This window comes from Balaenoptera acutorostrata, chromosome 15, assembly GCF_949987535.1.
Source record: "Balaenoptera acutorostrata chromosome 15, mBalAcu1.1, whole genome shotgun sequence".
In the NCBI taxonomy this organism is placed as follows: domain Eukaryota; kingdom Metazoa; phylum Chordata; class Mammalia; order Artiodactyla; family Balaenopteridae; genus Balaenoptera; species Balaenoptera acutorostrata.
The window spans coordinates 3,650,552-3,676,450 of NC_080078.1; the positions used below are offsets into that span (position 1 = coordinate 3,650,552).

The 25,899-nt window shown below is 53.6% G+C and overlaps 2 protein-coding genes across 2 annotated transcripts in view; both read right to left on the reverse strand.

Moving 5' to 3' along the window:
* Nucleotides 1-8,342, reverse strand: part of RADIL (Rap associating with DIL domain) — a 59,447-nt gene extending 51,105 nt beyond the window's left edge. The window contains exon 1 of the mRNA XM_057528402.1: nt 7,808-8,342. Within this exon, the coding sequence (XP_057384385.1) occupies nt 7,808-8,342 (535 nt within the window). The remainder of the gene's footprint in view (nt 1-7,807) is intronic.
* MMD2 (monocyte to macrophage differentiation associated 2) overlaps nt 8,342-25,899 on the reverse strand; it is a 68,350-nt gene continuing 50,792 nt past the window's right edge. The window contains exon 7 of the mRNA XM_028167573.2: nt 8,342-8,406. Within this exon, the coding sequence (XP_028023374.2) occupies nt 8,356-8,406 (51 nt within the window). The 3' untranslated portion in view covers nt 8,342-8,355. The remainder of the gene's footprint in view (nt 8,407-25,899) is intronic.

Below are 25,899 nucleotides of genomic sequence, written 5' to 3' on the forward strand. Positions count from 1 at the left end.
TTAAACTTAAATTTCTTGGTTATAAAGACTGGCAAGAGCCTGTGGGGCAATTGTAGCTTCATAATCAGCTAAGATTCTAACGTTTCAAGGTCCTCATTTTGTTTTGTTTTGTTTTTTCACCCTTAGGGATTACTTTACTTTGGGGGGATACTCAGCTGTGCATCTAAAAGGAGAATTGTTATAGTTCAGCCAGCACTTCCAGGTACTTTATATAGAAAGATCTTCTAGGATAATTAATCTCACATATTGCCAGTACCAATTTCTCAACCTATTTCAACATGGTTTGCATGCTTAACATTCCAGCAGCACAGCTATCAGTAAGGTATTTGGTGACCTCCATTTTGCTCAATCCAATGATCTGCACCTTTTCTGACCTACAGTAGCCTCACATTGGCCTCCACAGCACCACACTCCTTTGTTGTCTTGTGCATCTCTGGCCTCCCCTTGGTCTCATTTGCTCCTCCATTGCTTTGCCTCTACAGTTAGAGTTCTTCCAGTTTCCATATTAAGCCTTCAACTCTTCTCATTGTATATATATTTACTACCGGGTCAATCTATCAATTTTCACAGCTTAAAATATCACCTATTAACAGCTTAATGTAACTTTACTCTTCTGAGCTCCAGATCCATATCATCTGACATCCCATCTACCACCTCCGTTTGGATGTCTCAAACTTAACACAGTCTAAAGAGAACTCTTACTCTTCCCTCGATAACTTGTTTCTCTCTTGGGAGTCACCACTTTGGTAAATGGCATCTCCATCTACCCAACTGCTCATATCAGAAACCTGGGAGTCATTCTTGACACACACACACCCCCCCGCCTCTTTCTCATCTTCAACATCTAGTTCATTTACAAATATTGATGATTCTACCTCCAGAATACATTTGGGATTCATCAACTTCTCTCTACCTGCTTCCTCATAACTCTAATCCAAGCTACCATCAATTTTCACCTAGACTCCTACAATAAATTAATCTTTTACTGACTTTTCGAAGTATTTTTTACCCAGTAGCCACAGTGGTCTTTTAACCCCTTCAGTGGCCTCTCATTTAACCCCTTCAGTGGCCTCTCATTAGTCTAAAGTCCAAAATACCTAACAACCCCTGACCATCTCTCCAGCTTCACCTCCCACAATTTCACCTACCCTCCAGCCACATCGCCTTTCGGTGCCCTGCATTTATTTCATTCTCTCTCATCTCTGGGTCTTTGCACAATGCTGTTCCCTCTGCCCAGAAAGCTCTTCCTGCCCCACTTACTGTCTACTACTCTTCACCTGCTTAGTTTTGTCAACTTTGAGATTGGCTTAAATTTCATCTCCTCACAGAGAATTTCCCTAACCTCCCTGCTAAATTAGCACCTGTACTTTTCTTTCATAGAACATGTCACAATTTATAAGTCTCCGTTTTTCAAGTGATTGTTTCTTTGTCTTTATTTGCCACTGTAGACCCTTAGCGCCATGAGAACAAGATCTATTTGTTTTGTCAACTGCTATATACTTGATCAGTACCTGATCAAGTACCTACCATAGTAACACTCAACAAATATTTGCTGACAAATAAATAAATGAATAAGCACAACAAAGAAAATTCTTTCACCTTCAAATCACTGGCTAATCAATATCCAAAAGACCCATCTCTTGAGTTTTAGTTTAGGTAGAGGGACAGTTTCGAAGCCACACACTGTGACTCTGGGGAAATCATTTCATGACTCGGTTCACGCTGCTCGCGTCAGTCGGCTGCAGGGAGTTTCTCTGGCTGCGTGACTCCAGCACCTCACTATCCTGCAGCTCCTTTTGATTTTTAACATATTCCCAGGGGAGATTTTCGAGGGTCGGGGTTTCATACCCAGTGCTTAAGGATGTGGAAGGGCCACACAAGAAAGCACGCCAGTGTCGTGGCAGCCTTCCTGGAGAAGCTGCTGTCCCGCGGTGCTTACTAAGAAATGAAACACACATATCTATAATCCAGAAACTCCATTCCCTGGAGATGACCCCCAGAGAACTCTGCACAGGCCCTCGAGAGGGTCATCATGCCTTTGTCTGTAGTACGAAGGAGCTGGATGCAACCTGAGAGCCCATGATTAGGAGAATGGATAATGGGGTATACGCAAGTGATGGGAAACTATGTCTCAAGAAAAAGCAAGGAGCTGGATTTACATACAGCACCATGGGTAGAGCTAAATCTTAGCTACAGAATGTTCTTAGTTAAAAACAAAGCTTAAACTTTGATACAGTCGAATTCATCTACCTTTCCCCCTACGGTTTGCACCTTTGAAGCCTTATTTATGAAATCTTTCTTTTGGCTGTATAACTTTACCTCTGACTTGTAGGTTTTTAATGCATTTGGAATAAGGATCCCACTTGACTTTTCCTTCCCTGCAATGTCCACCCTGGCCATACTTTGGCCAATTCCTATTATGTTTTGTGTCTTTCAAACATTTTATGCCAGTTCTGATCTCCCCCTGTGTTCAGCACCGAGCCTCCGGAGGTTCCTTGGCCAGAAGTCTCCCGAGGGAGGACGGGGTGCTGCCAGCCAGGCCCCAGGTGGGCAACACCAGGCTCGGGAGAACGGGGCTGCTAGGCCTCCTTCCGACACCGCGCTCCTACGTGAAACTGAAAACTAGGAGTTTCTTTTTTTTTTTTTTTTTTTTATGAAACTGGCTATTAGCAGCTAACCATTCAACTTTATGTTCTCTTTGAATTGAAAGTCCTCAAAAATGTCTTTTAAGTTCAATTAGTTTTCTAGTTTTAGACTGATGGAAAAAGTTGGGCATTGTTTTGTTTCCCCCAAACTACATAAAATAAACATTCCCCTCAACGACGGTATCACTGAGAATATGCTCAGAGGAAGTCTCACTCAACAGGCAGCTACTCTTCAATAAAACGAGAAAAGAATCCAGATCGCCTCGTTCATCCTGAGGTAAGTGTTATTAAAAATCAGATTCGTGGCGGGAGGAGAAAAACATCCAAAGAAAACAGCACAGAGAGGTTGGGGGACTCAAGGGGACAGAATTCACGGCGCACAACCAGCAGACGGAGACAGCGGAGGCTTCGTGAGGCGCCTGAACATCCCTGTGTAGTCGGGGCTCAGGCCCATCTGCCCGTCTGTGGATGACGGCAAACACCCCCAAAGTCAGGCACTCAGACGACACACCTGTCGCCACCGCTCCAGCCGGCCTTGGAAGAGAAGGGAGGCTGGCGGGTCACACCGTCGGCGCCAGAACAGCGCTCCTCCTCACTCAAGGCCCCACTGGCACTAGTGGGCAGCCATGCCGTCTGCACGCCACTCCCACCTGCCCTCCCCCATCCCCCCCCCACCTCGCAAAGAAAACCAATTCCAACCCTGGAGTCTTGGATGCACCCAGAAGCAGCCGAGACTCACACAGGAGCTTGCTCTTCTAATTTGCATCCACCCTTAAACAGGCATTTAACGAGCACCTACTGTATGCCAGACCACACAGACACTGAAGGGCAATTTGTGACAAGCCCACTGCTGATGCAGAGGTGTCCCTGCAGAGAGAACCTCAAGCCTCGGCGGCTTTTAGAAACCCTCTAAGCTTGTCTCCTCGGAAAAAGGCACCCAGAGCCAAGGAGGCCCTGCCTTCCAGCATCGGAAAAAGGCCGGCCTCTGAGGGCCGGGGTAGGCCACCCAGGAAGACGTCCACCGGCACAGAAAGAAGCTCGCACTTCCCCTCCTGAAGGCACCCAAGTGCCTCGGACGGCGTCCCCATGAGAGCCAGCCTGGGCTGCCGGTCCCGGGGCACAAGGCCACCGGCCCCTAAGGGAGGCGCAGGGCGTGGCCAACAGACTGAGTTCCTCCAAAGGGTCCAGGCCACCGGGTCCAAATCGGTGGTTCCCACCCGAGGGCGAGCTTGCCTCCAGGACACTCAGCAAGGCCCAGAGGCGGCTGTGGTTGTCACCACTGGTAGGGGTGCCGCATGCATCTAGCGGGCCGGGCCTGGGACACGGCTAAACGCCCTACAAGGCACAGGGCGGTCCCCTACAGCGAGGAACTGCTGGCCCAAAGTGCCAACGGGGCTGAGGCTGAGAATCCAGTTTACAAGCTCTCTCCCATCCTGGGAACACAAATAAACCCTGCCCTCTCGCCCTTCCCCAGGCGCTGACAAAACCCACATGGCCCGCCCTCCCTCCCCAGAGGGAGCAGAAGCGATTACTGTCGTTATCTCGGGCACCGGCCCAGAGCCCGCTCTTCGGGGCACGGGCCCCACAAGCCAGCCCTCAGGGAACACGCGCGAGGGCTCTGCAGCCCCGCCCACGCCAGCGCCGGCTCCCGGGGGCTCACTCACTCACGACATTCTGATCCTCTGGAGATCACTGAGAAGCTGGCAGCTGGGAAAGGCAATATTTATGGAAAACAAACGCCAAAATGCCTGAGCGCATTACCTCGGGCGCAAAACCATGGCCCAAACCGTTCAGGGGAACCGGGTGGATTCTTCCTTCAGTGCCCTCGGGAAGTGCCTGGTACAGCCGCTTCTGCCACCTGCCCTGCTGGGGCATATCCCAGTTCACCCGAGGGGGCCTGCGGTGGGCTCCCAGCCCCAAGAGCCTAGAGGACGCTCGCAGTGGGCTTTTAACGTGAGACCGGCGAGCCCCAGCTCACTGACACGGGGTGGGTCTTCTGCCGCGGGAATGATGCGGGAACGAAGAAGATCACTGTGACTGTTCAGTAACCTGAAGCCTGGGGAGGCCGGCACTCGTTCCCGTGCGCACGCGTGCCCGCACATGCACGCGTGCCCGCACACGCACACACACGCACACGTGCCCGCACAGGCGGTCCCTTGCTTTTGCACGCTTTGCCAGGGGAACGGGGACAACATCACATGTCCTCGGGGAAAGAAGAAGGGAATCGGGGTGCCTGGAGCCTGCTCCGCGCTGGGTCCCCATCCTCCGCGACAGTACACCCCCCACCCCGTGGACCCCGAGCTCCCCGCAGCCAGTGCCACCTCACAGCGACACTCAGGCCGCCCGGGGTGCCAGCAGCATTTGGGGCTCGTCGCAGACAGGCCGCCCAGGAGGTGAGGAGCCCCCTTCCCTGGACACAAGACCACAGGTGTCAGGAACGTGGGCGGGAGCCGCCGGGGGAAAAGCGGCCAGAGGGGCTGAGATTCCGTCTCATCATCAACGTAAGGCACCTGGCACCCACCCGACACCAGCACCCTTCACTCCCCCTCCTTCAAGTCTCTCTGTGGTTCCCACCGTCGTGAGGAGGCAGGGGGTCTGGGACCTTGGGGGTGCGCTAGGAGATGAGGGGGCAGCTGCAGAGCGGGAGGGGCCGCGTCGGATTCTTTACACAGGGGAACAAGGCAGAGCGTGAGTGTGTGTTCACGTGCGTGAGTGGGACAGCATGTGTGTGCGTCCTTGTATCATCAGGATCCCCAGACAGACCCTGATGCAAAGGTCCCGGGCTCTGGAGAAGCTCCGCCCGCAACCTGTGGAGCAGGGCTGGACGGGACGGGCCCCACTGCAGGGTCCTCAGCGCCGGGCTCTGCGCCTCGGTAGCTGGCGAAGGGGACAGCACGGCCAGGAGGCACAGAGCACCCAGGCCAGGCCCAAGTCAGAGGCCGGCCAGGAAGGCCGACTCCCTGGGGCCCGGGAAGCCTGCTCCAGGCAGGTAACACAACCCACTTCCAGCCCAGAGAAGTGTGTCAGTGAGACCTGTCCGGTTCAATAGACTCTTTCTCTGAAAGGTTTCGCAAAGTCACCAAGTTGAATACGCTGCAGGCCTTCTCCTGCCTGGACGAACGTAAAAGGAACAGGTCTAAAAGGGGTCTGTGAACAGGAGCACAAAGCCCTGCTCCCCGCAGATGGCGGCCAGCCTCGTAGTCACCCTGCTCCCCCCCACCCCCCGGCTGGAGCAATCACCCATGTGACACAGAGCAGGCCTTCCAGGGCCCACCCGGGACCCGAGGCACAGCGACCCGCAGGACAGGCAGGGCTGGCCCAGCCCACGCACTCTGCTCCCCGTTCAGCAGAGAAAACACGGGGCAGGACAGAGACCGAGAGCTGAACACCTGCTCTCTCCACCCACGTGACGCAGCCCCTTACAGGGCTCCGAGAGCGAGGAGGGGAAGGGACCCGGCCTCCGGAGCACGGCGAGAAGGGATCAGGACAAAATCCAAACCCCTGCAGCCTGGCCTGTGCGTGGGGCGTTCAGACGCGTGTCCAAGGAGAGTTAAAAACAATAACACAGGGCTTCCCTGGTGGCGCAGTGGTTGAGAATCTGCCTGCCAATGCAGGGGACACGGGTTCGAGCCCTGGTCCGGGAAGATCCCACATGCCACGGAGCAACTGGGCCCGTGAGCCACAACTACTGAGCCTGCGCGTCTGGAGCCTGTGCTCCGCAACAAGAGAGGCCACGACAGTGAGAGGCCTGCGATGAAGAGTGGCCCCCGCTTGCCGCAACTAGAGAAAGCCCTCACATGGAAACGAAGACCCAGCACAGCCAAAAATAAATAAATTAATTAATTAATTTTTAAAAAAACACAATAACACAACATTGTAAGTCAATCATCTTCAAAAAGATTAATTTTTTAAAAATAGTTTAAAAAAAAAACCTAAACAAACAAAAAACAACCCAGTAACATCAGCTACTCATTGGTCAGTTTTTCCTTATCCCCCATGCCTGCAACTCTGCACAACGTCGGTGATAAAACACTCCACCCCCCCCCCTTAAGAGGGCCCCCAACCCCATCCTTGGTCCACCCCTGCCTGTGAGCGCACAGAACAACCGCGTGCAGGAGGCGGTCAGGACACACGGCCGAGCAGAGAGCTCTGCACACACCACTGCACCAGCCCTGGGATCACTGGATCCTCCAGATCACGAGACTGAGGCCAGAAGGGCCGCCGAGAGCCCACCGCCAACCGCAGTGGCCCCGTCAGGCCCTGGCCTGCCACACCTCGTCTTCACACCCTAAAGGCACAAGGTGGGTTTCGCACCAGAGGAGAACCAGAGAACATGAGCATTCGCGACACCTGGGGACACACACAAAACGTCAGTGAGGGCTCAAGCCCCTCGACCCCGCAGCACCACGAAACCGAGTGACAAGTCTCCGGAGGCCACTGAACGTCCTCTGCTCTGAGCCACACGTAAGACCAGTGCACTTGCTCATGTAAAGCCACCATTTTCTCTAGGAAACTAAGGAAAAGTCAAGTGTGACCCGAGATACACTTAAGAGTCTTTGGCATTTGGAAAAAAACCCATTTTTTATGCCGCTTCCCTATTAAGATAATGAGTGTCTTTCCACCAAGTGAATAAAAGCCAGATGCAGAGCAGCGGCCCGCAGGGCCTGGAGCGCCCCGGCCCAGGGCAGGGACTCAGCGCTGCCCCCAGCACGACCTCCACTGCCCCGGTGCGCCCCCCAACGCACCGCACCTCCGGAGACCCGCTTCCCCCACCGGCTTCGCATCCGCTTGCCCCTGAGATTGCCCCGGCGCCTCGGGCACTGAGGGGCTTTCTGTACCGCGTGTGCCGCCTGCAGGGGACAAGGTCCTCTCTGCGGCCAATGACACACTTGCCAGACCCTTGGACGGTCATCTTCAACCGAAAGGAGAAATCGCCCCACGGCACTGCAAGACGCCATGAGGAGCGCGGAACGACCACCAGCAGGCGCCCTGCAGTGTACACAAACCGCACGGCCAAGACAGCCCCGCGGGGGGGGGGGGGGCAGAAGAGTCAGTCCCCAAACGCCGCCGCCGAGGCAGAGGCCGACTGTCCTCCTCCAACAAACACGCCTTCCCAGCGCTTCCCGGAGCGGCGCCCGCGCCTTCTCCTCGCCCCTCCTCACCTGCCGTCACGGTGTCCACGTCCCTGGCTGCCAGCTCCTCCATCTCCGACCTCTTTCTCAGCTCAAACCTCCGGGACAAGCCTTCTCGGGGTTTCCATAACTCCTGGATCAGGAGGGGCTTCTCGTTGTCGCCGAACACCCGGAAGCCCTCGGCCTGCCACTGCCGCCCGGAGTCGCCGGCCTGGCCCACCACGTCGCACAGCACGTACTGGCCGGCGCGCTCGGGGCTCAGGGCGTAGCGCTCCAGGGCCTCCTTCACCAGCTCCCGGGCGCTGGACGTGCCGGTGGCCAGGACGCTCTTGTAGTGGGTGCCCGTGCACACGCTGTCCCCGAACACCTTCAGGACCCCAGGGGCCGAGAGCTGGGTGGAGAGCTCGGCCGGGTCGTCGCCGGTGCCCAGGCTGGAGCAGGTGGCGTCCAGGTCACGGTACTTGTAGCTCAGCGTCCGGGACAGAACGCTGGACAGCAGCTGGCCCTGCCGCTTCAGCTTGCTCTTGGTGGGTGGGGACATGATGAAGTGGGTCCCATAGAACATGGTGGGCCCGTCTTCACGGACGAGCACCGAGGGCTCTGGCCAACGGCAGGGAAGAGGCCGCGTCCTGGGAGAAAACGAAAGGCGGGTTACCATCGACCAGCAGGGCAGCGGGAGACCATGAGACTCAGGGGAACATCAACAGCCTGGACCGGCCGTCTAGGGCCCGGAGCCCCAGCAGAAGCCGCGGACGCAGCACCTCGGCCGGGTACAACAGTGAGGATACAGCCGAAGCCGGCGGGACCGCGGGGGACAAAGCAGGTTTGAAGGGGCTGAAACACCCTTCAAGGAAAGCCATTACTAGGAAGCACAGTGAGGTCACCCAAAAGCAAGACACGAGAAGCCTGGGCACCACGCACTCCGCGCAGCAAGCTGCCAAGAAACAGGGCCGGCCAGGGTGGGGCTGGGTGGTGCTCGCAGGGCAGAGTCCCGGCGGGGTTGCCCGGCCTCATCTGAGTCAGCCCCCACCTATCCCATCGCACCCAGAGAAAAGTTATAAACAACTCAGAGCGCACAAAGCCCCGTCTTCCTAAACTCCACCTCCCCCGCACCACAGCCTATGCTACAGAAAATTCATCACAAACAGCAGTGGAACTAGGCAATCAGGCCAAGTCGCAGCCACATGAGCAGGGCAGTAAGCGACCAGGCATTCAAAACACAAACCCCCCAGGACGCTGCTCCCGGATGATTGGTCCTGGCTTGGAGGAGCCACTTCCCTGGGACGGCAGCACTAGAAGGGACACATGACCACAATGCACACAAAAGGGCCCTTCCAGAAGCAGCGGAGGCATGGCTGGAATGCACGTGTCCACCCACAGCGTCCAGCCTGGCTGTCGGGCGCTGGCCAGGCCGGAGAGGCAGTCTTGCCGGGGAAATTAGAAAACAGCTCTGGGACAACAAGGTGCGTCATAAAGTCATGACTCTCGTGCACTTAGTGCCCCAAAGGCGCAGGGTTACGGAGAGATAGTTCATCAGATCCCCCCAACCCAAAGCTCTGGGGGAGCAGGCGGGCAGAGTAAAAGGAAGATGTCCTGCTTCACAAAAACTAAGGCTTCACAACGAGTTGGAGGCTGAACACCGCCCATCTCCCGACTCTGTGCCCCACTTCCAGGCAGACAGACCAAAGAAGAAAGGTCCATTCTCTAGAAGGCTCTGGAAACAGTGGCCCAGGACCTGGTGAGAGCAGCTCTGGGCACCTGCCATGGACGAACGTCAGCACTGAACTCCGCTATGGTCCTCTCTTCAGCTCTGACTCACTCGTGGTCACAGGCACTGGGAGAGGCTTTCGGGAAGGGGAGGGGACTGCCCAGGGCGGGAAAAATGTCTAGGGAGCCCCCCAAAGAAAAGGACCGACCCGACCCCGAGGGACCCAACAGGGCAAGTGGCCCAGCCTCGACACGGACACTGAACTGGGTGCTTCCTGGCTGGCCCCTGGGCCTCGGTCACATCTGCGACGTCATCACTCCCACCAGGGCTGTCGGGAACGAGCGGCGGACCCGCCCTTCAGTTCCTCTAGAACCAGCCACCAGACATCCTCGGCGAACCCTGCACTCTTCAAAATGCTCTGACAACTTCACGCACCAAAGACTCGGTTCCAAACACTAAGGTCCACCCCACGGTGGGGGGAGGGTGGGCGGCACTCCTCCTGTGCCTGCAGCCGGCAGCTCACCGTTTACCACGCAGAGCCTTTTACTGTGGACCAGCCTTCGGAAGCCTGAGCCTGCTGAGAGCAGCCAAGTGTCCTAAGCAGAGGAGCATACGAGGGCCTCCGGGCTCGGGGAGTCAAGCTACAAAGGAGTATCCAGCCGGAGGCCGTTTCCCCTCCCCCGAGGAAGGTGCACAGGCCTCCCCGTCAGACGCTGCGGAGCCCAGAGCTGCTTGTGCCTCCCCCCTTGGACCCGTCCAAGGCCCCGGCCGAACTCACAACAGAAGCGTTTCCAGTAGTCCTCACGTGACAAGCACATGGCTTGGGTTCGCACACCGCAAAGGCAGCTTCAAACCACGGCGCCGTCTGAAAGTCACATGACCCGCCTCAGAAATTTCCAGCACGTGCCTCTCGCCACCACGCATTCTCGGCGGACCTGACCCCTCCACGGACACCTGGCTCACGTCAGGCACAGCCCCGGGGGTCCCAAGCCAAACCCACAGGGGCCCCCAGGGCAGCCCCTGCCACCAGGCAGCGTCTGGCTGGGAAACCTCTGCCTTTGGAGATAATGCTGAGTGTAAATTTAAATACAATGCGGAAAACGGCGGAAACAGTAGAAAAACCAGGTCTCAGCAGAAGCCCAACTCCCAGAAAAGTCACGAAGTAAACACGGGGATTTAAAAGGCCCTCAGATACAACGGAGAAGTAAAATGCTGTTTTGCACCCAGGGGTGAACCTTACAGGTTCTGTAAGGTCTGAAGCTTATTCAATTCTGCTTTAATTAACAAAGAAATAGAAAATTACAAATACACCGCTGCTAGGTCCCCTCCCAGGGCCTTGGAAGAGAGCCCACTCCCTCCTTTTCTAGGGCAAAGTTAGCAGCATCACGAAAAGGGGGTAGAAAATGTAGGACAGACTGTGACTCACTCCCTTCCACTAACTGCTTCATAAGCCCAAAGAAGTCACAGTAAACACAGACCCTGATCTACTCGATCAGTTTTATCAGGAGGCTCTCTTCTCACGGTCACTCCCTCTGTGGCCATCTTCAGAGAGTAACCACAGAGCGTGGCCACTTGCTCACGTGTGCCCTTCCTCCACAATCACAAAATGCAGAGTACGGCCTCTCCGTCAAAATGGGCCAGATGCGTTTGTGCAAAGGGCAAGAGGAGTGCAGGAGTTTCCTACAGAGCGGAGCACACCCGGGGTCACCAGATCTGTTTTTTCGGAAGCATGACCTGCCTTTTCCTTTTCTGCTCAGTTCTCTCCTCTTTCACACAAATACTTGGAGAAACAGGGGCCCAAGGCTGTAGGTCGCTTGCTGTTGCTTCTCCTGGAGAATGTTTTTCTCATGTTCTCAAAGAAGAGTCCGATTTCTGATGAAAACAAGCTCAAGTCACAGCAGCGAGTGAGGTCAGTGTGGGGCTGACCAAATGGGTGGAGGGACATGGCCATTCCAACACAGCAATGTGGAATCCATTAGAATTTCCACCAGGGCAGGAAGGGAAGAGGGTAGATTCACAGGCTCTGCTTTATCCCCACCGGCCATAAATCCTATCTTGACAACTCCAGTCAGAGCAACGCTTTTAAATACAAAAATAATTTAATCAGACTTAAATCTGACATGCTAGACTCTTGAGAGAGGACAGACTTTTTCTGCCAGCAGGATTAAGGGCTGGCTCCTCTCTGGAATGAAGGAGAGGTGGCCCATGCTAACGGGAGACACCTGTAACTAACCAGAGACACCTGTAATCACTGGTGGGCTGGGACTCGGAAAGTTCTTTTCAGCAATTCAGATTAATCAAACACTTGACCAGGTGCTGGGAGCCCGAGTGTCTGGGTCTGCAACCCCTCCCGAGCCCCAGGGACTGGGTCCCTAATGGGAAAGAATCCAGTTTCTTCTGCAGGGGTCCCCAGGAGCCCCAGCTCTGCATGTTTCCTTAGATGCACTATTTGTCGAGCGGCTGGAAGTGGTACAGAAATAGCTGGGAGACAACGCTTTCAGCTGGCACACGAGTGGGGAACGCGCTGCTGTGTGAACAGGAAAACCGGGACAGGCTGTGGGCCGGGGGATGTCCCCCCAACCCTGGAGGGAACGTACGGACTCCGGCGCCTTGTGCCCACCTGCAGACCTCTCTCCAAGGGGGCCAGAGAGACTGAGGCCCGGGGGACCCCGCCGTTGAGGTGCCAGGCTCCAGGGGTCGCAGGGGGGGTGGCCGCAGCTGACCCCCTGGAACCCGCAGGCTGGGCCGCCCTCGCCCATGTAGCCAGCCTGTGGGACCCGCCCCCCGAGGCCGCACCCGGGTCCCCCCCACCAGGAGAGCCGCCTGTTTCCACGGCAGCCGGACAAGCGGAGCCTGGGTGGCCAGAGAAATGCCCCGTGCGGGCCCAGCTGCCCCAGCGCGCGCCCGCGGCCTCCCCGCCCGGCCAGCCTCTGCGCCCGGGAGCCCCGTACGCCACGGAGCGACCCCCGCCTCTGCCGCCGCCGCCGCTCCTCTCGCACCCCGCACTCACCTCCAACACAGCCCGCCGCCGCCGCCGCGTTCCCGAGCGGCTCCCACACCCGCCGTCAGCTGGAGCCCGTGCTCCGGACCGGCGCATGGCGCGGCGCCTCCTGCCGGCAGCCCAAAAGACCAGGCGGGCCCTCGGGAGGGCGGGGCCTATGTGGGCGGTGCCTCGTGCTGGGCGGAGCCGGCGGCTGGAAGAGGAGAGCGCGGGCTCCTCCTGCGGCCACCCAATAGATGGAGCGAGGCCTCGGGGAGGGGCGGGGCCTCCGAGGGACGAGCTACAGGCCCAATGGACGTGGATGAGACCTCGAGGGGGCGGGGCCTCCGGGTGGGCGGGGCGATAAGAAAAGGGCTGGGCCCTGGCTCCTCCTGCGGCCACCCAACGGACGTACACAAGGCCTGGAAGGGGCGGGGCCTATCGGGGGCGGAGCTGATGAGGGGTAGGGCTGAGCGCCTGCACCACCGGCCAACCAATTAATGGGTGTGAGCGTGGCCTTGAAGGCAGGGAAGGGCGGGGTTGGCTGCGGAGAGGCGGGGCTGTGCGGCGCACCCCTAAGCTTCAGCTCAAGGGGCGGGGCCTATGCAGGGGGCGGGGCCAGTGCTAAGCTCCGGGGCCACGTGCCAGCCTCAGGCTGGGGGCGGGGACTGGCAAATTGTTTTGTCCCCACCTTCTAGTCCCTAGGCGGACAAGGCCAAGGAAAAGAGGAAGCAGGGTAAGGCAATCGCTGATGAGAAGGGGGCGGTACAGAGCTGTGACATATATGAACATCCAAAACACAGAAAGAGGACAAGGGTGGCAGGTTCCATCTCCCTTACAATCTGTCCCCCACCCAGCAGCCAGCGTTTTAAATGACAAATCAGATCATGGCACTCTTCTGCTTAAAACGATGCAAAACGGGGCCAGGTCAGCTCCGGGGCTCTGGCCCAACGGCCCTCCTCGGGTAACTTGTTTTAAAAGAAGTTTGTGTCCTTAGAGCTCACTTTGGCACCGGTCGTCGGGCTGGGGTTTCGCCTTGGAGAAAGGCTTCTCACAGACAGCTCCCTTTGTCTGCTCATGGTCTAGACCTGGGGGATTCACGTGGCCTCGGATAAAAAGATGAATTCTTGAATTCTGACCCTGAGAGTGAATCTTTTTGTTGACAGCGATTGGGGTATAAAGTTATATGGTAATGACGCCAAATGTGCGAAGGGGAAAGTGGGGAGGAGGGAACAGACATTTATTGACCACCTACTGTATGCCAGACTCTATGCCGGGGGCTTTACATTGGTCATCTCATCTAAAGCTCACATCAACTCTTGTGAAGCAGATGTTGTTACACCCAGAGAGGTCAAACAGCTAGAGGTAGAGCCAAGAATTGAGCCTTGGACTGTGCGATTAAAAAAAATCCTTTCAGGACTCCCCATAAACATGTACAACCTACCCCACTCTGACCCCAAACAGGCAAATATCAGAGCTGGAAGGAGAGCCTCGGTTTAAACCTGTGTTTTCCTCCTAAGGCATTCCTCACCATGATCCCGTCACAAAGCCCACCCCTCCCAGCATCCCTCTTCAGCATGGGTTGGCAAACTCCCACCTGTGGGCCAAATCTGAGCTGCTGTTTCTGTAAATAAAGTTTTATTGGAACACAGCCACACCCTTTTGTTTGCGTATTGTCTAAACTGCTTTCATGCAACAGAGACTTTACAGCCCCCAAAGCCTAAAATATTTACTATCTGGCCCTTTACAGAAAAATTCACGGGCCCCTGCTCTTCAGGATCTAGTGATGCCAACTATTTGCTTTTACTATGCTGTTTCACACATCTCTATCTTTGCTCAGGCCAACCCCTCTGCCTTTTCCAAGGCTGCCATAACAAAATAACACAGACTGGGGGCTTAAACGGTGGAAATTTATTTTCTCACGGTTCTGGAGCCTAGAAGTCCGAGATCAAGATGCTGGCAGGGTTGATTTCTTCTGAGGCCTCTCTCCTTGGCTTGTAGACGGTCAGCTTCTCCCTGCGTCCTCACACAGCCTTTCCTATGTGTGTGTCTGTGTTCTAATCTCCTCTTATAAGGACACCAGTCAGACTGGATTAGGGCCCACCCTAATGACCTCATTTTAACTTAATCACTTCTTTAAAGGCCCCATCTCCAAATACAGTCACATTCGGAGGTGCTAGGGGTTAGAGCTTCAACGTACGGACTTTAAGGAAACACAATTCAGCCCCTAACACCAATCTTCATCACCTGGCTAATTTCTATTCATCCTTTAAGACTCAGGTTAGGTGTTACTTATGTAGTTGCTCCCCTCCAAAGTGGCCCACAGTGATTCACACCTTCTAGTTTTCACACCTGGGTGTAGTCCCCTCCCAGGTTGAACAGGGCTAACCTGTGTAAACAGTAAGACGTTGTCAAAATGACAGTGTCATTATAAATTATAAAAGACTTCGCTGGGCTTCCCTGATGGCGTAATGGTTAAGAATCCGCCTGCCAAGGCAGGGGACACGGGTTCGATCCCGTGTTCGAAGATCCCACATGGCGCGAAGCCACTAAGCCCGTGCACCACAACTACTGAGCCTGCGCTCTACAGCCCGCGAGCCACAACTACTGAGCCCACGTGCCACAACTACTGAAGCCCGCGCACCTAGAGCCCGTGCTCCACAACAAGAGAAGCCACCGCAATGAGAAGCCCCCGCACCGCAACGAAGAGTAGCCCCCGCTTGCTGTGACTAGAGAAAGCCCGCGCACATCAACGAAGACCCAACGCAGCCAAAAATAAAAATTAATTAATTAATTAATTGATAAATTAAAAAAAAAAAGACTTGGCTTCTGCCCTTGCTCTCTCTTGGACCATTCCCTCTAGAGGAAGCCAGCCGTCATGTTGGGAGGACACTCAAGCAGCCCTAGAGAAGTCCACGTGGTGAGAAAACCAATGCCTCCCGCAAACAGACATCACCAACTTGCTGTCGGCGTGAGCCATCCTGGATGCAGGTCCCCCAGCCCCAGCAAAACCTTCAGAGGGCTGCAACCCTGACCAACATCCTGACTGCATCTAATGAGGGACCCTCAGCCAGGACCACCCAGCAAAGCTGCTTCCACATTCCCAACCCTCAGAAACTACGTGAGATGATAAATGTTTATTACTGATTTGCACCACTAAGTTTTGGGGCAATTTGTTATGCAGCAATAGACAAACGAACACCCCTTATCCAGAAAGGCCTCCCTGACCCCCAGACTTGGCTACATGCCCCTCCTCTGTGCTCCCACAGACTTTTATTTTTTACCTTTTTATTAACCAAGTCCACACTATATCGAACCATGTTCCTTAAATGCAGATCAGATGTTGCTCTTGCTTGGGCTGTAGTCCTCTAATCACTACCCTTGCTCCAGCTGGCCCCTGCGGACCACTCCACCTGCTCTCTCCCTCCACCACAGAGCCCCAGCACGACAAACTTCTGTTTTCGAACACTCTAAGCTCGTTCTCTCCTCTGAAACCTTTCCCCTTGCTGTGTCCTCTTCCCCAAATGCTTGTCCCGTTGTGTTGGCATGGTGCTATTTTCCTCTCATCAAAACCCATCTCCGCTATCGTCTCCTGACCATTCTCACGGTGGTCACCCCTGTGGCCATTCTCTGTCTCATAACCTGTCTCGTTTAATTCACAGGCCTTTATCACTATTTGTCTGTGTATTTAACACAGGCTAGGATTTGAGTTCTGTAAAGGCAGGCGCCTCGTCTGTCTACTGCTACACTTGGCACCAAATAGGGCCTCCATAAATATTTGTTATAAGAATAAACAAAGGAATGAATAGATTTCCACCCATCTCAACCTCTCACCGCCTCCCTCAACTGGAAGCTTCTCAAGGGCAAGTACTGAATTTTATTCATCTTTCTATTCATGCACCTGCCCCACTGGCAGGTGAGCAAAACAAGTTTTTGAACTGGGGGGTTAAATATCTTTGGAAATCCATGGGACAAAAATGGAGTGTTGAGCCGCCCTCTGTGGCCACCAGAGGGCGGCAGAGTCCTGGGACTCACTCTAGGAAAAAACCAAATGAGCCCAAAGGAAAAGCATCTGGTTAAGGTCAAAGGGCAGGTTCCCACGGGATGGCCGGTCCAGGGGCAGAGAGACTGGGCTCTCGGAGGCCAGGAGAGAGGAAGGGAAGGAGGCAGCAGGCACAGGGAGGACGTTAGATCCCAGCCTTTCTTTCAGAGACTGTTACATCCCTATCCCTAGAAGGGGCTGGAAACAAGTAGTTTAACGCTCAGATTTCATTCTCAGTGATGTCGGCACCACTACCCATAATAGCAGTGATTCGGGTCTGGTCATTCCCCATAGGCTCATCAGCCAAAAGCTCTGCAAGTGTTATTTTTCGTCCCACGTCCTCTGCTGAACAACTTCCAGTTGACAGTGAGTACCTCCCGGCACTGGTAACGTATGGGATGCCAGGACTTCAGAGTTGTATTGTTACCCACCCGGGGCCTTGGGCTCTTTCATCAACAGAAATTGATAAGAGGCCAGACGAGGAGTTCAGGCCAGGCTGCAGCACAAGGGAGTGAAAGCAAGTAACGGTTGGGGGAGGGGCAGAGGGGCGGCCGAAGGGGCGGCTTAGGGGGTCTACCCACCCCCTTGGTGGTGCAGGGATCATGCACAGGACCCTGCTTTTGCTCCAGGCACCTCAGAAGTGGCAGGTGGTTTGTGGCCTTTTTGTATCTCATTGTTCCTAATTTGCCCCATTTGCGCATGCCTGCAGTTATTTTTAGTCCCTTTTAGTTTCTTTGTGTTCTGTTGCTTGAGGAGACCTTTGTCCAGGTGCCAGCCCTGCAGCGGAGGGTCCCAGCCTAGCTCAGTGTGGGATGCCAGAGCTACAGAGTAACGTGCAGGTTGCCAGGACCACACCACTAAAATAGATCACGTCAAGTTACTTTACCTTTTAATGCCAGGTCTGTTGTAAAGAACCTTGAGTCACATTTAATTAACTGTTAAAAATTTTAGGCTGGGTGGGATTTAAGAAATCATCTACCCCAGTGATTCTGAAACTATTCAGTTCTAGTTTCTCGTGCTCTTGGGACTGGAGTATGTTGAAAAGTTATATTTCAAGCCATGTAGGAATCAGGATTAATTTCATTAGCCAAAAACATGACCATGTGATAAACACAAAATCACAAATACGAGCAAATATGGCCTCAAGAAAACATATTGTTGAAGAACCAAATGTCAGACCCTTGGTTGGGTCTGACATTTCCATGAAAATTAATTTTTTTATTGTTTACTTGATTTGTTACCTGGAAGCATGTTTTAGAAGGTACCATTTGGCTTATGATGTATGTCTGCAAAAAATAATTAAGATGGAGAAAATACTACATATTAACTTCTATTTTTAACTGAGAATTGAGAACAAGTGGCCATTTTTCAAATTTGGGGTGAAAGAGCTTGGTCCAGCTGGAGATCTTTTTCTAGTACCCAAGGAAAGAAATGTGAGAGCCCCTAATTTAATCCACCGTCTGCACTGACGTGGAACAGGAGCCAAGAGAGGCTAAGGGACTTGTCCAAGATCACAGAATTTCATTAACAACAGATTATTCCTCCCTTGTAATATCACATTCAAAAACGTGGGCAAGCAGGATAGTAGGAAATATTCACAGTGATTATTTCTGGGCGATGGAGCTTGTGGCAGATTGCAATTTCCAAAGATAGCCACGTCAACACACCCACAGTAGTACATACCCCATCCCACACAGTCTTCTTACTCAGGACTCTCCTGAACCAGGTGGTGGGCAGGAGGTCTGCCTTCCCTCCCCTTGGTCTTGGCAGGATCTTTTTGGCTGTGTCCAACAACAGAACATGGCAGCATGGACGATGCAAACTTCCAAAGCTAGGTCATAAAAGACATTAGGTCTCCCACCTGCCTCATTCTTGGGACCCAGCCACAACGTTGTAAGGAAGCCCAGGCCACATGAGGAAGACGCTTGTGGGTGTGTATTAAGTATGTCTTTTCTTCTGATGTTTTGACATCTGGGGCCTTTTGGACCATGGGGAGACTGCCCCTTGCAGAGTGGAGATGGTAAACCATCCCTAGAGCTAGTAAGCAATTCACCTGTGAGCACACCTTTCATATGCAAATCAACCCACCTGGAGACCACACCTCCCCACCTTCTCTATTGGACTTTTATACCCTAGGCTAGTATGCCCTGTCCTCATCACCCCAGTAAAAGTACCACACGACTGGGGACAGCCACTACGCCCCAGAGCCCACTGAAATGATTCAAACTAGCCAATACCAAGACTACTTATACTGCCTCTCCCATTCCTTCCCAGGAAAACCACAATAAAGGCTCTGGCCCACATTTTCCCCCCTCCCTCTGCCTCCTGACCCACCCTGGTGCTTCCCTGTGTGGCCCTGCCTGGTATCACAGGCCCCCTTCTCTTGGGAATCTGTGAGTAACAAACTATCTTTTCAGTGGCAGTCATCTCCTGATCTTTTGGCCTCACCATACCTGAATAATAGTAAAATCTACGTTTTAAAGCAGGGTGTTTGGCCAACCTCCCCAGTGAGGGCTATAGTTGGCTCCCGGCATCAACCACCACGTGAGCGGATACACCTTCAGATGACTCTCCGCTCCAGCTGAAGCACAGATTCTGAATTCCTGACTGACAGAAGCCATGAGAGACATTGATGATGATTTGTTCTTTTAAGACTGTATTTTAGGATAATTTGTTATACAGCAATAGACAGCTAATACAGGGTTTTTACTTTATACTTTTCTAAATATTCCAAGTTTTCTACATGAACAGTGGCTGCTTTTATAAAAAGATTCGACTAATGTTATTTTTAAGAAGACAACTGGGCAAGCGTGAGGCATCTTGAATTTTTATTTATTTAAGTTCTTTCTACTCCACTGGAGACAATCACATTCACCAGCAGGATTATTCTTCTTAATACAAATGTTTATCAAATATCTTGTTAATACAAAAACGGCAATCTCACAACCACAGAAAGGGTCCAATACCAGCAGGACAGTTTTTAAAAGTCATGCCACAAATGCCAATCTCAACACTCTAGACATGATAGGTATATAAAAGTCAGTAGGAAAGACAATCAGAGCTCCTGTTTCCCCCTCAAGAAAGGCCTTCACAAGCAGCAGGATCTACACCTGCACAGAAGTAGGCAGATTCCTCTTGAAACCTGGTGGCAACGAGGCCCCAGAAGGACATTAAGAGGATGCCTTCACCTGCTGCCCCAGAGCTCAGCCCTCGGGAGCAAAACAGCCCAGCACCATGGGAGGAGGAAGATTCAACACCCAAGGACCACGACCTGGATCCCAGGCCCTGCCCCGCTGGACCGCCCTGGGCAAATCACTTAACCTCTCTGAGCAGTCTCAGTCTCCCCGTGTAATATGCAAACAGTAATTTCATCTTGCCAGGTTTTACGGGGAGAAATATACGAGAACACGGATGAGAATGAGCACATGTTGGTAACTGTGTGTATCTGACCTGTTAATTATGAAGAGGGGACGGAACACAGAAAAGCGTACATGGGGTGAAGGCTGCAGCCCGCTGGTAAACCAGCTTCCAAAAACGTCAAGCTCTGATGTGCAGCCTTTGCCGATTTCCACGGTGTAAATATTCCCACCCTGGCCAGTCTCACACTAGCCATGGTTTAAGGACTTTCCAAGTTCCTGAATACCTAACGTTCGGTCTCCAGGACACCGCACGCGTGTAAAGCACACCGGTGCCCTCAATGACGTCTCACCTCCCACCAGCGGTTGACAGTGTCAAACAGGGTGGCGTCTGCATCCCGCAGCATCCCCCCCACAACCCGCATGCGTCTCCCTCTGGTGCCACCAACCAGACCACCTGTAGGACAGACACACGCCCCCTCCCTCCTCCACACCTCACACCTCACGCCAGCGTTGACTTTTCCTAACCTCCCAGATAATCCAGCTCTCTGGCAGCACCCAGGCAGGAGGTTCCTGGATGCCCAGACTCCCTGGGGGACAGGGACAGTGGCCAATTGTAGGAAATCATCAGCCCAATGACAGCAGGAAGGTGGCGGCCAGGATTGGGCAGCCTGAGAGCAGGAAGCAAATTTCACCTATCGTCTTCGTGTGGCCTAAAGAAAACATGCTCAATATGAGGGAAAACTTTATGTCGAAAGATCCTCATCACAGAGCTATGTTTATCACCTGAATTAAAAACATGATTAAAGAAATTGTGGTACACCCGCTCAATGTAGACTTTTAAAATAATGTTTATAAAGGGCTTGAAATAATAAGAAAAAATACTCAGAAAGTTAAAAAAAAGGTAGGGTGTAAAGGTGTCTATAGCAAGAGAAGAAAACACCAAAGTTTAAAAGTACACATTGAGTGAAGAGAACAGAAAGAAAAAGGTGAGGAGTGGTTGGTTACCTGAGGCGGACACTGCCAAATATTTTCTACCAGTCTAGCATTTTCTGAAATTTTTATAGTAAGCATATATTTTTTCCAAAGCTTTTATTGATACTTTAGTTTTAATGTATTTATTTATTTTTGGCTGCATTGGGTCTTCGTTGCTGTGCGCGGGCTTTCTCTAGTAGCAGCAAGCAGGGGCTACTCTTCGTTGCAGGCTTCTCATTTCAGTGGCTTCTCTTTGTTGTGGAGCACGGGCTCTAGGCGCATGGGCTTCAGTAGTTGTGGCACGTGGGCTCAGTAGTTGTGGCTCACGGGCTCTAGAGCGCAGGCTCAGTAGTTGTGGTGCACGGGCTTAGTTGCTCCGCAGCATGTGGGATCTTCCCGGACCAGGGATCAAACCCGTGCCCCCTGCATTGGCAGGCGGATTCTTAACCACCACCAGGGAAGTCCAGTAAGCATCTATTTTTATAATGAAAACATCTTTAAGGAAACAACCCCCTTCCAAGTCACTTGGATACACACTCCCGCAAATGAGTCTCAGGGTCCCTCCTCAAGGCCACCCTGACATGTGAAGACCTTGTCTGTTTCACCGGGGTCCCGTCTCCTTCACCCTGGGGGCTGCAGACCCACTCAGGGCAGAGGCAAAGCTCGCTACAAACTTGAGTTGGAAAAACTAGCCCGAGAGCCTCCCGGGAGCGCTCCGAGGTATCTTCCGATGTGCAGAGACACCAAGAGTAAAGGCCTGGGCGGTCAGTGTCCCCGCAGACCCTGGTAGTGAACTTGCCTCTTCCGGCCCCAGATGTAAAGGGACCAAGACTCACAGGAGGCTCCCTCGCCAAGTCTTCCCAGCCTCAGAGAGGAGGAGGAGGCGGACACCAAGCCAGACCAAGCTCAAAGTCGCCCGTTCCTTCCAAACATGTGTCTGAGCACCTACTAAGTGCTGGGCGCTCTGCTGGGCACTGGGCATTGCCAACAATCGATGGCCACGGGGCCTGCCCTCAACATCGAGAGGGTACCCCAGACCACTGCTCTCACCCCTCCTGCCTCTCTGTCCTGCCCACGTCTCCAGGTTCAGCTAAAATGGGCGAAAATTAGATAGCATCGGTCTATGATAACTACCGCTGACAGAGCGTCTCCAGACGTAAACAAAGGGGACAACTCTGGATCCAGCCCTGGTTCTTAACAACGTTTAGTCTGGGCCCACGGGCCCCCCAAGACCCTTCCAGGGGTCCCCAAAGTCAACCTGTTTTCATCATGATCCGACATTATTTGCTGCTTTCCCGCTCATGCTTTCATGCAAAGCTCTCCAGAGGCTACAGGACGGGTGATGTCAGAAGCCAAATGCAAAAGCAGACGGGAGACTCCGGTGCCCTCCGTTAAGCCAGACATTCAAGAGATTTGCAAAAACATAAAATGATGCCACTCTTCCCCCTAAATCTTCTTGTGTTTGGAAACAATACCGTTATCTTTAATAGAAAAATGTTACTTATGTTAATGTGTAATGAGTTTATGAATTAATAGGCATTTTAGAACACTGTCAGGTTTAATTTCTCATCCCGTATGATGAATGTTCACAGATAGAGCCCATAAACAAAAGTTCTCTGGTGTCCTCAATGGTTTTTAAGAGTTCAAAGGGGTTCCAAGACCAAACAGTTTGAGAACCACTGATCTACCAGCACCATCCAATAGAACTTTCTGCCATGATGGAAATGATCTATGGCTAGGCTGTCCAAAAAGGTAGCCACTGGCCCCGTGGGGCTATTGAGTACTTATGATGCGGGTAGTGTGACTGAGGCACTGAATTCTTTGTTTTATTTCATTTTAATTGCCTTAAATTTAAAGAGCCACCTGCATTTAACAGCTACCATACCGGACAGCGTTGCTGTTGACGATGTCTCATATTTCTCTGTCCATTCGGGATGCTTTATTTTTACTTTCCCTTCACAAGTTACTTAACCTCTCTGAGCCACAGTCTCCAAATCAGTAAAATGGGCTCATACCTACCTCTCAGAGTGACGGTAAAGACCACAGAAATCACACAGGACTTGGGACTGAGCTTAGGAAAAATCAGTGACAGGGCCCAATTTAAGGAATGGCCTTGTGTATAAACGCAGGCTGCTGGGGGGGTTAATGTGAAACCACATGAAAAAGAGACAGCAAAAAGCAAGAGCAGTGGTTAGGTCCCCAGCCCCTGGACATGAGTTCTGTCCCCTGGAGAACCTCACCACTAACAAGCAGGGCCCGGCCTCAGAGAAGATGAGCTCCAGAGCAGGGCTTCTGGAACCAGTGTCCAAACCACCCGGGAGTTTGCTGGAAGTTCAGACTCCAGAGTTCCAACTACCCTTCCACCATGACCCGCTGGCTCAGCATTCCGGGGAGGGGGTGGGGATCTGGGACCTGCAGTTTAGCATCGCCCTGGGTGGTTTTCTGGCCAGACCCTAGGGCTGAGAACAGCTGCTCTGACTTCTTCCAGCAAAGACGTGGCCTTCCTTGGCCCTGCAGTGAACAGGACAGAGGGGTTCCATACACCGATCGCAAGCTCCATTTTACAGATGAGGAAACTGAGGCACAGAAAGAATGAGGACTGGCCGGGGGCCTTGCACGCAGGCCAGTGTAGGGCTGGACTGGCTCCAGATTCCTGAGACAAAATTTCTGTGTGTCTCGGTGACAGGCCTGACCCCAGGATCCTCCAGAGCTGCATCCCTGGCCAGCCTCCGAGAGGGGCACCACTGGGAAGCAGGGGGCAGTGGTGTGCTGGGCCTGGATTGTACGCATTTCTTCCCAATGCATCTTCAGGAATGTCACTCTGGTAGGGTGAAACTGGCCATTGTGGGGGAAGGGAGGTTGGTATTTACACCATGGAAATTGGCTGCAGGCCAGGGTGTGGGGTTTTTTGTTTGTTTTTAACTATTGTTAAAAATTTTGAGTGTGGCTTTCCTCCCTGGAGGAAAGACTTGGGGGTAGTGGGTTTCCTTGGAAGCAGGAGATCTGGTCAAGGGACATGACGGTTGGGGGTTAGAGAGTCCTGGCTTCAAAGCTTCACTCTGCCGGTTCAAAGCTGGGTGCCCTTGGGAAAGTCGCCAAACTTCCCTGTGCTTTGGTTTCCTGCTTTGTAAGACCAGCCAGTAATCCTCGCCTCACGGGGTGGGAGTGAGGGCGCATGTCCGTCAGTGGAGAGAGCACCTCTAAAGCCACTGGCACAGAGACCGGTCCCCGGGAGGAGCGCCCTGCAGGTACGCCCCGCCTCCCTCAGCTTCCTGCTCCTTCCCCCGCACCTGTGAGTACACCTGAGCAGGTGTGCACATGTGGAAGTGGCTGCTGGGGTTTCCACAGGCACCTTCCGGACCCCACAGACACCACGATACTATTCCCAGAGCCCACGTCTCAGCATCTGATTACACAGTACGTGGCAGCAAATTTGACAGGTGCCTTTCTGACCAGGTCACTAGACCCATCTCCCAGCCTCTGAGCTCCACCTGCCCCTCTGAGCACCCGTGGTGCCTGAAGCCAGGGCGGGGTCTGTGGGCTGCCTGAGCAGCCCCTCCCCGTGTTCGCCATGGAGGCCTGGGCCCCAATGCCGGGGCTCAGGCAGAGCTGCAGGAAAACATTCAGAGCACTTCAGCTTTGGCAGACAGGTATGGAAAAGAGCTGGGTGAGCTGAAGCCCAGGACTGCCACCTTCTAAATCACCGCACTGTGTGGAGCACGTAGAGCTTCAGATCCAGGCCCACCTGTAAGTCCCATCTCTGTCCCCCTCCCCGCCAGTGCTTTCCTAGGATTCTTCCCCAGCCTGAGCCCGAGGCTGATGGAAGGAAGAATGCTCAGCCCTGTTCCCACCATACGTTCAATTTCCAATCAAGACAGAAAGGCAGCTCTGGTTTAAATCCCTCCCTGGCCTGAGGGGCTGGTGGCCCCAGGGACAGCCCTGAGTAAGTTCTGCTCTGGGCCTTTCAGGGAAACCCTGCCAGCTGGGGACCAGGCCTCCACCAGCAAGCGTGCCTGCTCTGGTTTGTCCCGACGATGGCCAACGGACTAACTAAGCAGGGGGTCAACTGCAGGCCTGTCCGCCAGCACGGGGTGCTATGGGAGGTGCGCTGTGGAAATGTGAGCCTCTGCCCACCCGCTTCACCTCCAGCCTCCGCATCAGCTCCCACCCCTCACCGCGCCCCGGCAGTGCCCAACTCAGGAGCACTCGCTAAAGTGCCCGGAGTGTCAAACAGGCCAGTCTGCTGCCAACTGCTCCCCTGGCTCCTTGGGGCAAAACAGCCGCCATGCTGGGTCATCCTGGCACATGACAGCTTCAAAGAAGAGGGAGCTGGCGGGCATCTGAATTTCCAGTGTCGTGCCCTCTCCACTCCACATGCCCAGGGCACAGCCTAGAATGCTCCTGGGACAAGGCCTTACCTAAGAAGAGACTGGCCTAAGGAACATCTTTTCCTTTCCTGCAATGTTCGTGATATATTTGGAGGAGGTCCAGGGTCTAGGCTTGGATTAAATGGAATCCTGGGAAATTCACTCTCAGAATGATGCTGGGGAAGAGAGACAGTTCACGGGAAGCAGGTCCTGAATTGGAATGGGGGTGGAGGAGTGTGGTCAAGGCTGCACAGAATACCCAGAATACCCTCCAGTGTCCTCACCGGCCTGTCCACAGTCAGAAATTCCACCATTAGTGATTCATTCCTTTGGGCAGCACAGGCTCTGTCCCCTCATTATCATTATCAGGGGTTGCTTTCCAACCAAGGGAGCTAATTAGGATACCAGGCCGAGTGTTTTACAGTCATTATCTTGCTGAATCTTCAAGCAACCCTGCAAGGTGTAGCCTAATCACACCCATCTTACAGCAGAGGACACTGAGGCCCAGAGAGGTTAAGGAATTGGCCCAAGCCCTCAGAAAGGGGGGGATGCCGCAATTGGTCCCAAGTCTAGCAAGACGCGGTCCCTCCCTCCAGGAGCTCCTGGGTTGGGTGGCAGGTGCAAGTACCAGGGTGACAAAGGACAGGGCTCCGAGTGTGGGCAGGTGAGCACAGGGGGTTTTGGTAAGCAGAGG